The 13,804-nt window shown below is 39.5% G+C and overlaps 1 protein-coding gene across 7 annotated transcripts in view; it reads left to right on the top strand.

Moving 5' to 3' along the window:
• abcc8 (ATP binding cassette subfamily C member 8) overlaps positions 1-13,804 on the top strand; it is a 68,391-nt gene that overhangs the window by 18,147 nt on the left and 36,440 nt on the right. For all 7 annotated transcript variants that reach the window (XM_088080023.1, XM_088080022.1, XM_088080025.1 and 4 more), the window contains 7 exons: positions 1,762-1,950; positions 4,405-4,569; positions 4,663-4,818; positions 8,570-8,704; positions 10,306-10,468; positions 11,770-11,810; positions 12,379-12,524. In XM_088080023.1, coding sequence (XP_087936149.1) covers positions 1,762-1,950; positions 4,405-4,569; positions 4,663-4,818; positions 8,570-8,704; positions 10,306-10,468; positions 11,770-11,810; positions 12,379-12,524 — 995 coding nt within the window. The remainder of the gene's footprint in view (positions 1-1,761; positions 1,951-4,404; positions 4,570-4,662; positions 4,819-8,569; positions 8,705-10,305; positions 10,469-11,769; positions 11,811-12,378; positions 12,525-13,804) is intronic.

Here is a 13,804-nt window from a genome sequence, read left to right as displayed (position 1 = left end):
CATATATTCTCATGTGTATATACTCAATTTCACATGAAAAGTGTTATTCTGTAATGTAAAATTTTCATTTTAAAAATCAAACAATGCTGCCTCCTATAAAATGAAATATTGATTCTTTTTCAGGTCCAATTCTTCTTTTGAAACATGGGTTCATTTGCAGTACAGCTCTTCTGAATTCATAGATAATGTAGATGATGCAAAGAAATGAACAATCAGCTTTTGATGGTGCTGTGTCAGCAAGGTAGTTCTAAGACTTTTGTCCTCTATGTAAGACATATTCTGTCTTTTTCTACACTTCTCTGATCCCACAGCGGTGTTCTTCCAGTCTTAATAATTAAGTCCAAATTGGAATTTTTTTAACGTTACATATTATTCCCCCTTCTTTCCTTTCTCCTGTTCCTTTTCTCTCTCTCTGTTTCACTTTTGAAACAAGTGTCATGGGCTGCAGTTGAAGGGCCTCCTGCACAGGGTCATTGTTTTCCAGTGTTTGGAAGGTCACAGACATTCGTCACTGCTGCATGTGTGTCCGGTATGAACGCAACCCCACTTCCTTCCGGCAGGAGCGAGGGATGAGAGACACTGAGAGATCCCAGTGGAGAGGTGGGGGGTGGGGGGTGGGGCATTTAGAGGAGAGCCTAGAGGCGGTGGGTCATTCCCACTCTACTGTGAACGAGGCGACATCCCGACCCCTGCGGGGGTGAAAGCACTGCACGTCATGGGAAGCTAGTTTCACTTTGCGTGTGTGAGAATGAAACGTCCTCCTTCCGTTTCGTTTGAACCCAAGGTAGAAAGAAATAATGTGTGTGTGTGTGTGTTTGTTTGTGTGAGTGAGTGAGTGACGCTCACAGTGACACCATGTTTGGTATTAAGGCTGAGGATCAACATGAGCTCAGATGGAAAGATAAAGACACATGATAATAGTCACGTCTGTTCTCACAGTTGTGTGAATGGCCCAGCCATGTTCACAGTCATGCACGTGCACACACACACACACAGTGAAAATGTCCTGGGAGTGTTTACTGCACCGTGACAGTCCAGATGTTTCCTCTGATCATTGCTAACTCACTGAACCAAACTGTTGTGTTGTTTGTGGAGTTAAGATATTTTGGATGTTATGATATAAATCAATATAAAGTAGCTCTTCCAATCTCTTTTGAAAAAATGTATTTACTTCTCAAAATGATTTTTAACGACGTCTTTTGTCATTTGAAGTCATTTGAAAACCCTCTGCCTGTTTTCACTTGCTGTTTTATCCTCATCCTCTGCATCACTGTTATGTTTTTCCAGCATCATTAGTTATAGAGCAGTTAAACATGACGGATTGAGCTTCATTGTGAAACTCACCATTAATCACCACATCCCATGATGCAGCAGCATCAGCAGGGGGGAGGATGAAAGCCCCGAACTTGACCTCATTTTGCAGGTTTCTGTTGCAGTGGTAGAACGACTCTTGAGTTAATGATGTCAGCTCAACTGTTGTGTTCAAGCAATTACTTCTTGTTGCTCTGTTAGTAGGCTGTTTTGTTTAACCTGTCGAGCACCACAGAGAAATGGCTGTGTATGATGTTTGGTACAAAGGAACTAATTTACTCCTTCAGCAGTAACTTTCTACAGTGTACTAATGTAACAATGTGACTGTTTCACTTTAGGTGATATATTCTCATGATTCGATTTTAAGAATCCAAAACAAAATTATTTTTCTTCCGTGTTTTCACTCAGCATAGACTCAATCTATGTACCTGTCTTTTTATCATCCCTCAGAGACCTCAGAGCACAGCACCTCAGGGCCCAAAGTTAATCTGGGAAGCCTTGAGGAAAGCATTCGGCAGACCTCTCATCCTCAGCATCACTTTCCGCTTTCTGGCCGACCTGCTGGGCTTCGCCGGCCCTCTCTGCATCTCCGGGATAGTCCACCACATCAGCAAGGACAACCGCACCATTCAGCAGCCGGTGAGGGGTCGAACATACTGCCATGCACCTAGGGTAGCGTAGTGTGACATGATGTGACGTTGCGTGACATAAGGAATTTTAATCTGTCTCTCACAAGTAAATGTGGTGTAGAAAAAAAGTGCTGCCTAATAGTTTTACTTTTATCTTTATTTATTATCCTTTCTGTTCACAGGTTAAGTTCCTGCCGAGATTTGCTCTGTGCATTGCTGAGTTTGTTACTCATTTTTATTGGTTTCAACATTTTTGTAACAAATACATCCAAAGGATGAAAAGTGATTTGTGATTCTCAGTAATGGCTGTGGGATACACTCAAAAGCTCCAGAGCTGTAGGTAAACCTTGAGTTTAGATTTTATGCTATTGCATTTTGTGTGTCTGCAGCCATATCACACAATTGCTTTAAAGTTACTCTGAAGTTTTTTTGTTTTATTTTTACATGGTTATAGCTTCATTGAAGTCATCCAGTGGCCTTAGTTTTTGTTTGTAGAAAAATGACACAACCCTTACTCACTTAGGTTCATTCCCTGGTTAAGATTTGTAAGTTTTTTAATCTGGTGGTCGAATTTACTGTAATATTGATTTCTGTACAAAAACAAAAAAGTCTGACCTGCTTGTCTAGATAACTTTTCCTCAGCTGCAGTTTTCTGACATCTCTTCCTTAAACAACTTCAGTTTTACTTTTTTCCCCTGATTACTTTATCCCTGCATTCTTTCAAAAAGGCCTTAAAATATTTTTTCCATATCCTTTTTTTGTATAACATTACATACTCGTGACTAAATAAGCAGCACTAAGAGTAAAGTTTGGGGAAAAAGCAATCCTTGGTCATATTTGATCAAGCCACACATGAAGCTCTTGATATTTGATAACTAAGAGTGCTGACCACATAGGTGGATGCCCACATCAAAATCAGTGAGAGGAGGAGCACAGACCGAAATCTCTCGTGTGAAATAAACAAAACTGCACAACACTGCAGAAAACTGTTTGTGTAAGAGCATATCTCCTAATATAAAAACTAGTATTAGTTTTTAATTTGTAAATAATGATAATTTACCTTTCCCTAGCAGTCAACTAATGTCAAAGTCATCGATGGAGATCTTCTTTGAGGCTGCACTGGATGAACTCACACACTCTCTCCCAGGATTTAACTTCACAAATTAGGAAGTAGAATCAGTGTCACCTCTTGACAGAATGTATCTTAGCTCCGATGTCTGCTTTCATCGTGGATTTCACAAAGAAATCCCATCGTGTGTGTGTCTCACCTTCAGTGTGGGCAGTTACATCAAAGTTACCTGCAGCAACCCATTTTTATCTGCATTTGTTCCATTTTTTGTGAACCCATGACACTGTTGTGCTGCAGCCAGAATGTGCAAACAAAAGCAGTGAATACTAGAAATGGTTGGTACAAGAGCTATGTGTGGAAGATAATTCTTTCTGAGGAAGCATGTCAATGTCTGAAATTAACAGACCACTGAAGGATTCAGCAACAGACAGCTTTAGCAGACATGACAGACATGTCACATGGCTTCCTCCTGCCTCTCAAAGGTCACGGTTACAGTTTGATGAGACATTTGTTATGTCCTCTCTCCCTGGTGCACCTGCCCCTGATGGGGTACTAATTTAGTCCACGTCAAATATTTATGAGACTTATTGCAGGCAGAGCTGTCTCGGTTTCTTGGATTCCACACAGGGCAGACTGACATCAGACTCAGGCATCCTTATGTAAGAATAACTCTTCAGTCAGTTGTTTGAAAGTCACATCATTGTGAGCCCGTGGAATATCTAAATTTAATTGGAAAATGGTTTGAAGACTTGCCAGACACTCAAAGTAAATGCTCTCAACAGTGTCAATTTGGATAGATGACAAAAATTGGGCTTTTTGTGAAATAGTGAAAATTTTAGCCAATGCAACTACAGCAGGATAATGTCACTGAGATTGAGAAATGTGGTTTTGGCAGAAGAAATCAGAATGAGAGGAGATCAATTTTATGGATGAGTGGATTTGGAGTTGAGACTTATTTATAATCAATAATTTGTAATTCCTCCTGAGCGAATGATTTCTGCCTGATTGATGAATTAATTATTAAGGGAGATCCTGTATCCTTCTCCTGTAGCCGTGGCACATTCATATTTGTTTCCCAGCTCAGACTTCACATATCAGCTGCGTAATAATCGCTGCTCTCTCGGATCTCACTCTGAGGACTGCACTTCGGTTTGATTGGGTTTCACTTGCAATACTATAGCCAACTATGAAATGGAAATGATACATTTGAAACAGATACAGTTGCCCTCCACTTCTGAAGTGTACAGCTTTAGTTGAAAGTCATCACCGACAGAAACTCCCAAGTTGAATCAAATTCTGCAGAGTTCAGCCTGTCTGATTGACCTTGCCGACACTCCTGCCTGCCTAACAATGATGAACCGGTCGATATCTCTTCCTGCCTATCTCTGCTTCCAGATGAGGTTGCTGGGGATTTATTTCATTTCCTCTAAGGAGTTTCTGGAAAATGCATATGTGTTGGCTGTGCTGCTCTTCTTCGCCCTGCTCCTGCAAAGAACCTTTCTCCAGGCCTCCTATTATGTTGCCATTGAAACAGGCATTAACCTGCGTGGGGCCATACAGGTACGGGAAATCCATGTAACATGTTAATGAGTTCATTGAGGTTCTTTTGTTTGTCCACGTGGATCTGATCTGTGGTTGTGTTTTTTCCCCCAGACAAAAATCTACAACAAAATCATGCGTCTGTGCACCTCCAACATGTCCATGGGCGAGTTAACCGTTGCTCAGATCTGTAACCTGGTTGCCATAGATACCAACCAGCTCATGTGGTTCTTCTTCCTCTGTCCTAACCTTTGGGCCATGCCAGTACAGGTGAGAAACGTGTTTGCCTACTCTATTAGTCAGGATCTTTTAAAGTAGGGTTGTATGAAGTACTCATACATAGTCAGTTTATCACACACACTAGATGGTGGTCAGCACAGCCCCGGTTTGGAGAAGCTGGCTGCTAAGCAATGCAGGCTGCTGCTGTGGAGGGGGAGCAGTAGAAAAACCACGCAAAAAGTTAATAACACTGTATTTGTACATTATATTGAGAATATTTTTTATAGCTTTACCTTACTGCCGGACATCTGTTTCCGATGGGGATGCTGTTAACAGCTTCAGTTACAAATCCATGCTTTTGTCAGAGCCGCCAGACTCAATTAAAAAAACAAACAAACAAACAGTAATATCTGAACTAACCCTTGCAAAAACCAAGTCAGCCAGTAACACAAACAAAATAACTGATTGAGGCAGTGGTAGACAAACAGCTCGTGTGTAGTGATTTAAAATGAGTTTACTTGCATGGAGTCTGTCTTAGAGGAGAGCACTATGACGATTTCAGCTCCCAGACAGAAATCACTGTCTGACAGCAAAGTAAAACATTGAAAATATTCTAAATATAGCATATAATTAGATTAATATTGGCAATATTTTAAGGTAGGACTTTTTTTACTCAAATAGGTTTTATTTCTGACCGAATCGAAAGCAGTACCATGCTGTGAAGCATGCTGGCTCACATCTACTGTATGTAATACACTGACTATGGATAAATACTGTAGACAACCCCACTTCAAACCATCTGAACTATCCCTTTAACTAATAAGTTCTTGCATTCCCCATGTGTAATCTCTGTAAGCGCCATAGCCCAGACTTGTAGTTACTTTTCTTAGGTGGTGCATGTCACTAACTTGTATAGGGTCCATAACTATGAGGTGTTCCTTTAATGCACAACCATGAATCAAGTTTTATGTTCAATAACAATGCATCTCGTAGTATAATTTTGTTATTTTTGCCATCCGTTGCTCTTTTGTTGCACTATGTATTGTTGCATTATTTTCTTTGTGCTGATCTTTTCAACGATGTTTGTTTCTCACATTTTTAAAAAAAATTGCGCGCTGTGTTGTGATATACTGTACGTTGTCTTTGTTATTGTATGCTGTGCATTTTCTTATTAGGCTCATTGTATAGGGGAAAGCTCACTATGTGTGATCATGAATACTGGATTTTATACAGAGGAGTGTAGGCTGCAAAAGGAGCATCAGGTGTTACAGCCTCTGTGGGAGTTAGAAAAGATTCACCGCGAATGCGTGCAGTCGACTGCGAGTGTGTGACCTTTATGCTTTGTATTGCTGTAATGTAAGACGATTTTACAATTCCTCACACACTCACAATACTGTGCAATCAATCTTGTTATTCATACACTTTTAAGTCCTCAGGAGAAATTAGAGTTGAAACCATCCTGGTAAATCATAAAAAACACCATATAAGCAAATCCTGGAGATCAGTTAGTTCCTCAAGGAAATCCAGTGCTCCAGGAAACCTGCTGGATATACTGCTTTCTTTATTATTTCTCTCTATTCCTTCTGCTCTATCAAAGATATTTCATTAATTTATTCGTTATCTGTAACTGCTTATCCTGGTACAGGGTCGCAGGGGGGCTGGCGCCTATCCCAGCTGACATTGGGAGGGCAGCAGGGAATAGCCTGGACAGGATGCAAGACTATCACAAGGCTGACACATAGAGATAGACAACCATTCATTCTCACATTCCCTCTGGCCTCTACCATTTCATCCATATCAAATGTAAAATCAATCTTGTCTGGAATAGCAATACAGTGACACACATTGCAACATTTACATTTTTTCTGCTGCGGCTTTTTTTCATCTGTTTCCTCTTCGTGCCAGTGTGGGTGCATGGAAATCATGCATGGAAGCTTTGGGAAACCAGAAATAGCTGTTAAAACTCAGAAGAATATCAATAGCGGTGGTGAGAAGGCAACAAAGATAACTTTTGGAAATTGATTAACCACAAGAAAGAACAGTCATTAAGAGAGGGAAACTGAGATGATAGGGAAGCACAGTCAGTGTGGATGATATTTGTTGTTGATAACAGTTTTACAGCGCTTTGTGATGATGACAGCTTTTTCATTTTGCAGAAAGGTGTTTTTGCAGCAAGCAATACAATGAGTGCTGTGATGTTTTATTGAAATACTATTACACTGATAGCTTCTCCTTCTTTGTGACTGTATGCAGTGTGAGGCTTTGCACAACACCTGCAATGCAATGCTTCTTTGCCTGATGTTTCTTCAGGCTTATTATGGTCTGTGTTGAGGGCTGCGGTGTTTGGAATGAATGTCCTCCTATCTCTTCATGGCAAGAAGCACCATCTCATAGATTTGTTTCTCTTGCATTAAAAAAGCTTGAAATTATTTATTATTTTAAAACACCAAAAAGACAAAAAATCCAAGGATGAATCCTGGGGGGCCAAAACACAACTGACTTAAGAGTAGTTAACAAAGCATTTTACATCCCGGATTCAGTATTTACATTTTTTTCCCAAGTGACTGTATGCAGTGTGAGGCTTTGCACAACACCTACAATGCAATGCTAAAGGCTGTGGTTACATAAGACTCATACCTTGGAGGCAGCCACTGTAAAAAGGTGTTACTTTATATAGTCACTAAAAAGACACCGTATCCTGCTGTTCTCTCACCCACCACTCACCTCGTCCCCAGTGACAGACATTATCCATTGACAGATGAAGGAGAGAATGTGTGTGAGTGTGAAATGTCACATCTCCAACTGGGTTTGAGTGTCTTGGGGGTTTCTGTATCCGACATGTGCACAGTGTGATGCCAAAGACGGTGGGTGGCTTGAATGGAGCCAAAGACAGGTGGAGCCATGACTCATCTCTGTTGTAAACATGGAGAGAAATCCAGAACCTTGTAGAAATATTGCTGTTCATGTTCTTAACCTTGTAAGAATGAATGTATGAATGTTACTGTATACATCCAGTTAACCATTTGAAACCTGGCCAAATTGGCGTGATTTCTTTCAAAAACATGGAAGAAAGGCATGAGGAACTTGAGAAGAAATCCCCCAGAAATTAGCAAGAAATCAGTAAAAAGTACAAGTAAAATACCTGAAAAGTAGCAAAAAACAACCTCAAAACAACAACAAAATACAAACAAAAAAATAGCAAAAACAAAAAAATGGAAAACAAGTTAAAAAACAAGAAAGTTATCTAAAAATGCTTGAAAATTATAATGATTCTGTAAAATAACTTAAAATATATAATTATGATAATTTATTATTTTTTTAAATTAATTCTACTAATTTCTTATAATTTGCAGGACATTTCTTTCCAAGTTATGCTTTACCTTTTCTCCTTGTTTTTGAAAGAAATTAAACTAAATGAAAATTTGCTCATTGTCCAAAGGTTTAAACACTAAGAACATTTGAATGCTTTGCAGGAAAAGTTATTTAGTTCTAGGTTTTAAAGGGTTAAATACTGCTGTCTCTTTAAAGTCTGTTGTCACTCTCTCAACATCTGCTGAATGTATCACAAATGAGGGTTTTAAGTTGTATGTCACTTGCATTATATATTCTTGCATGCATAGTGATGTCCTAATTATGCTCAAGGTCACTGCCTCTCACAAAGAGGTACATGTGGTAATTCGGTTTTCATACAGACAGGGGGGAGCCGGTGTGTCTGTGGAAATCTTGTATTCCTCATCTTTGCCTCCATGTGGTGATAATATATTATTTTCTGTCTGTCTTTCTCTGTATCGTCCTCTCTCAGATTATTGTGGGAGTGATCCTGCTCTACTACCTCTTGGGAATCAGTGCCTTGATTGGAGCGACCGTCATTGCTGTGTTAGCTCCTGTACAATACTTTGTGGCCACCAAGCTGTCCCAAACACAAAAGAGCACCCTGGTGAGCATTTTTCTTGGCTCTTTTACTGCTTGTGACCCCTTTGATCTATTTTTAGCCATGCTAGTGGCTTTGGATGGTTATGTCTGTTGGTCAGACAGGCAGTTGATTTGTCTCTCCACCACTTTGGTCCAGACTGAAATATCTCAACAGCTATTGGATGTATTGCCATGAAAGTTTGTGCAGACATTCACAGCCCTCAGAGGCCACCATGTGTTTTTATGACTCTGCGCTGGAGATAGCCGAGGCTGGAGGCTTTATGTTTTCAGGTCAGTCAGATCCATTATGGTAAAGACGATATTTCTCTCTCTTCTCTTCTTCAAGTTGGCATAAACGTCCACTTGGACTTAAAGATGAACCGATTAGAATTTGCTGATCAAGCAGCAGGGTAACTGTGACCTAATGCCTTATGTCTCGTTCTCATGAAAGCATTACCTCAAGAAGGGCTTGAGAGAGTTTTCTCAAATTTGGCAAAAACGTCCACTTGCACTCAAGAATGAACTGATCATAATTTGCGTGGATGTGTGTGAAGCATCCATGTTTTCACAGACATGGATGTAAACTCTAAGTGCTGCTTGATTTGTGACAGCCAACATATACAAGGTTTTAGTTTTAGAGAAATGTGTTGACAACTGTTGGATTGATTTGTGTACATTTTTCTACATTTTCGACAAGGTGACCAGGGGATCCAAATTACTTTTCTGATCCCTTAACTTTTTGCCCAATCTCCTTACTCTTACCACCATGAGGTTAACATTTGTTGTTTACAGTGAAATTTCTATGGGATGGAATACCATTCACTTTGCTGCAGACATTCAAAGATTTTATGAACTTTCCTCCTACTTTTCAGCTAGCCCCAACATCATCTCAAAAACAATGAGCATTAGCTCCTCAGACCTGCTAGCATGGCTTCAGACTCTTTGTTTCATTATAATGTTGAAATCAAATATTATTTTTATTCTTATTATTCTTATATTATTATTCCAATAAATTATGGAGAAACTAAAACTAGTGATTCGTTTTTATCAGAGCATCTGGTTACCAACAAAAAAAAATGTAAAAATGCTGAACTTAAAAGCAAAGAGTGTCTTCAGTGAGTGTGGTCTCTGAGCTCTCAGAGATCATGCAGAACTTAGCTAACAGAGTTGGTCAGTATTGGCTTGCCCACATCATACCAGGTGATGTGATGATTATGAATCACAACGTCAAATGTTTCTGTTGCTCTGATACAAGAACACAGACACAAAACTTAAGTATCTCCTTGGAGAATTTTGTTTTATCGGTTAGAAAAAAAACATATTTTCAATCACACAAGACATGTTCATAATGCTTTGAGCTTTACTGCTGCTTCCAGCTCCTAAAAAGATCCTATTCAGCAAGACCAGTCAGATCTAGTGACACCGTTTTTTTCAGTCCTTGATACTGTGGAACATGATTTTATGCCAGAGGAAAACACTTTGCTTTTATGGTTTAGATGTTTGTATTGGTGATTGTATCCAGGGAGTAGAGGTTATTACAAGTCGTGCCGCCCTCTGGCTGCACCTCTGTCCTTGATATTTTGGATTTTGGATGTTTAATCAAAGCCTTTCTTTTTTTACTTACAGGAATACTCCAGTGAACGTTTAAAGAAGACCAACGAGCTGCTGCGGGGCATCAAGCTGCTGAAGCTGTATGCCTGGGAACACATCTTCTGTGACAGTGTGGAGGAAACCAGGGGCAAAGAGCTCACCAGCCTGCAGGCCTTCGCTCTATACACATCCATATCCAGTAAAGCACTTCTTCTGCACACACTGAACTTTGCTCTCTGACGTTAGATATTCAGGAAACAGTGCAAAAAAATCAAATGTTTCTACCTTAGAAAAAAAACATTCACAGGTAGGAACATGGCTTTAAAATATATAACTGTTAATGTTACTTTTGTATTTCTGTTGTACTCCCAATTTTATTGAACCCCACAACTTCCAGGCAGCATCTACAATTAAACACACAATTATAAAGATAACTGGATGTAAAGGGAGCTCATATATTATGCACATCTAACATAGATTATTATACTTCCATTCATTTTCTATTTACACTACCTTAGGCATCACTGTAGTCACTCTTGTTCTTGTTTTCTCCACGTTGTAGTCCTTATCTTCTTTCAGGTGAACAGTGGCTGCATGGCTCCAGTCCTGTAATAGACTGTGTCCAATCCAAAATCAATAAGTGCAGATTTAAGAGGAGTGGGCGATCACAGTTTCCTCCTTTACAAGAGAGAGTAATGGAATATAATAGAAACCAAGATTTTTTTTGACCATTAAAATAATAATCTCAAAGATTTTCATTTCAGTAAATGTCTGTTGAGTCACTATCCATCACTGAATAAAGTAACACAGTGATAATAAACCCATTGGCCCACTTATTAAAACCATAGCCTCTGCAGTAGTGCGAACTAGGCTTCAAAGCCTGGCATGGTCTCTGGGGGGTTTGTTTTTATGTGGCTGAACAAGGAAGTACTGCGTACTACTTATCACCATAGGTTCCATTCTTTGAGATTATATTTTTAATGCAAGAATACACTGCAGCAGTAACAACCTTGTTTTTATCTTGACATGAATTATATTTTACGACATTTTGAATTTATTGCACAGTTGACAATGGTCCATCACAGAAAATAATGGGCAGAGGAAAGACAATGATGAACAACAAGTTCACTTACATGGGATGTTTCGATTACCTAGCATGCAGTCTGCTGGTCCAAGACACACATCCCAGCCATGTATTCTTTTTTTTTTTTTAATCAGTCTAATTGGTTTATTTGGGGTTTCTATGAAACCAAAGGTAAACTGAGCATTGTTATCCCATACATGACCAAGAAATCATTACATTTACATGAAACACCAGGGTTACTAAGTTTTACCTGTGAGCTGACGTGACTAAACCACTGCTTTTTTGTAAGACTGTACTTAAGCAACAGAAAAAAAAGTTCTAAAATAGTTCTCCCCTACTTTACATTGTTTATTATCACTGGTAACGTTTTGGAAAATGCCCTTACATCCTCCTGTCTGTTTCCTTTCTGCTTTCAGTTTTCATGAATGCAGCCATTCCCATCGCAGCTGTGTTGACGGTGAGTTTAAGTTCTAGTTTTAGCATTAATTCACCTAAATATAAAAGATCCAGTATGCTTTGCTCACAATGCTTGTAGTTGTGTCTGGATATTAACACAGTCAATAACCTCTGAGCAGAAAGCATCCTGTTGACTGTCCCCCTGCGTGTAGGACAGAGCAGAGACGGTGTCCACTGACATTTCCCAGTAACACAGTGGAGGACTCTTTGACAGCACCACCTTAAATCCTGTCTGTATTTATAGAAGTCCTTCATGCTTGTACACTTGAGAGGTGACAAATTAGAAAAGTCAGACAGATACCAAGGAGAGGGACGATTATAAACAAAAGACATAGACAAGTGATTCATCTGTGATTTGATTCATCGTGCTCCTCAAACTCTTGATGGGAAAACTCAAGTTCAACTTGATGCTCACAACTAAAGAATGAGCCATGTTTCTTTTTGATGGTGTTTAACCTTGAACAGGTCATTACTGGACTATTGTCCAGTCGAACAGAACACAGTTTTATTAATTAAAGTATACTGCTGAGACTAACCTCAGCTGTTCTGTCTTGCCTCTCATCCTGCAGACGTTTGTGGTTCATGTTCACATCTCCGAGGACGCTGATCTGTCCCCAGCTGTGGCCTTTGCCTCCTTGTCGCTGTTTCACATCCTGGTCACCCCCCTCTTCCTGCTCTCCAGTGTGGTGCGCTCCACTGTCAAGGCTCTTGTTAGGTAAGAGACTAAAATATGTTTTCACAGCTGATTGTAACCTCAGATTCATTCATATGAATTAAAAAAAAGCCAAATAATACAGTTTCATAATCTGAAGATAAACCAGGAAACACTGATTATTGGTTAGGTAATGTCTGAATTAGTGATATGCAGATGAAGATGTTAACTGTGACAACAGAAACACTATTGACAATGAGCAGAGTAGTGAGAAGCAACATGATTAGGTGAAATACTCGACCTTTTCCTGCAGTAGATGGATCGGCTGCATTATCGGATCAGCCTTTGTTCATGTAACAAAATGCATCATGTCACTGTTTTGCAGTAAACTGGGATGTTGTGCTTCTTTATTTCAGCAGTTAGCTTCACAATTAGTTTGGCAGTCAGGACATCTGTTGTGATTAGTTACAGATCTATCTTGCTCCCACTGCTACTGATGCTACACAAGTCAACAACTCCCTTTGTGCACGCTGCTTTGCTCATCATATTGAGTGATGAAATTGATGGATATGTTTCTTTTATTTTGACAGACCTATATAGGGCTTTTAGAGTACAAATGATTAAACTTTCTGAAGCGTACATGCTGCAGAGGGGAATGCTCTACTGCACAAGATGTGTTTACACACTCAAGACAGAAAACAATAGTTTAATAACTCGCAAAAAAGCAGAAGCACCTATTAACTTTACGTTTGAGCTGTGGAGTCATTTTCACTTCAGTTTTAAAAGGGAAAACATTAAATGGAGTTCACCCCAAATTAAAAAGCACACAAGTTCCTCTTACCTGTAGTGCTGTTTATCATCTAGATTGTTTGGGTGTGAGTTGCCAAGTGCTGGAGACATCGGCCACGCTCGTGGTCCTGTCTGTGCATCAGTGCTCTCCACTGCTCAGAAGGTTCAGGCTCAGAGCTCTGGATGTTTTTCAGAGTCCCTTCAGTCTGGATGGTGCCATCTTTCATGGCAGTGATCTAATAAAAAAACATACACACACACACATAAACACAGAGAGTAGAAGTAGAAATGCAATCTGCAGTATTATTAGCTACCACTGGAAATCAATCTTTAGGCGCTCTGGGACCTTTCTGAGATAAACAGTCTGTATCGCAAATGAAACAATGGAATGTTTACATCATAAATAATAAAACAGCATCACAAATGGACCAGCTCATTAATTACTTTGACTATCAAAGTGTAAGAGGATCTTTAAATCGACCATTTATCCAGTTGGTTAAGATAATAGCTGAAAATATCTGTTTAACACACACCCTGGTTACTCAGTTTGTGTG

Source organism: Plectropomus leopardus, chromosome 7 (genome assembly GCF_026936395.1).
Source record: "Plectropomus leopardus strain MGB_pleo_1.0 chromosome 7, ASM2693639v1, whole genome shotgun sequence".
NCBI lineage: Eukaryota > Metazoa > Chordata > Actinopteri > Perciformes > Serranidae > Plectropomus > Plectropomus leopardus.
The sequence above is the reverse complement of the archived record's forward strand: the minus strand, read 5'-3'. Positions and strand labels throughout refer to the sequence as shown.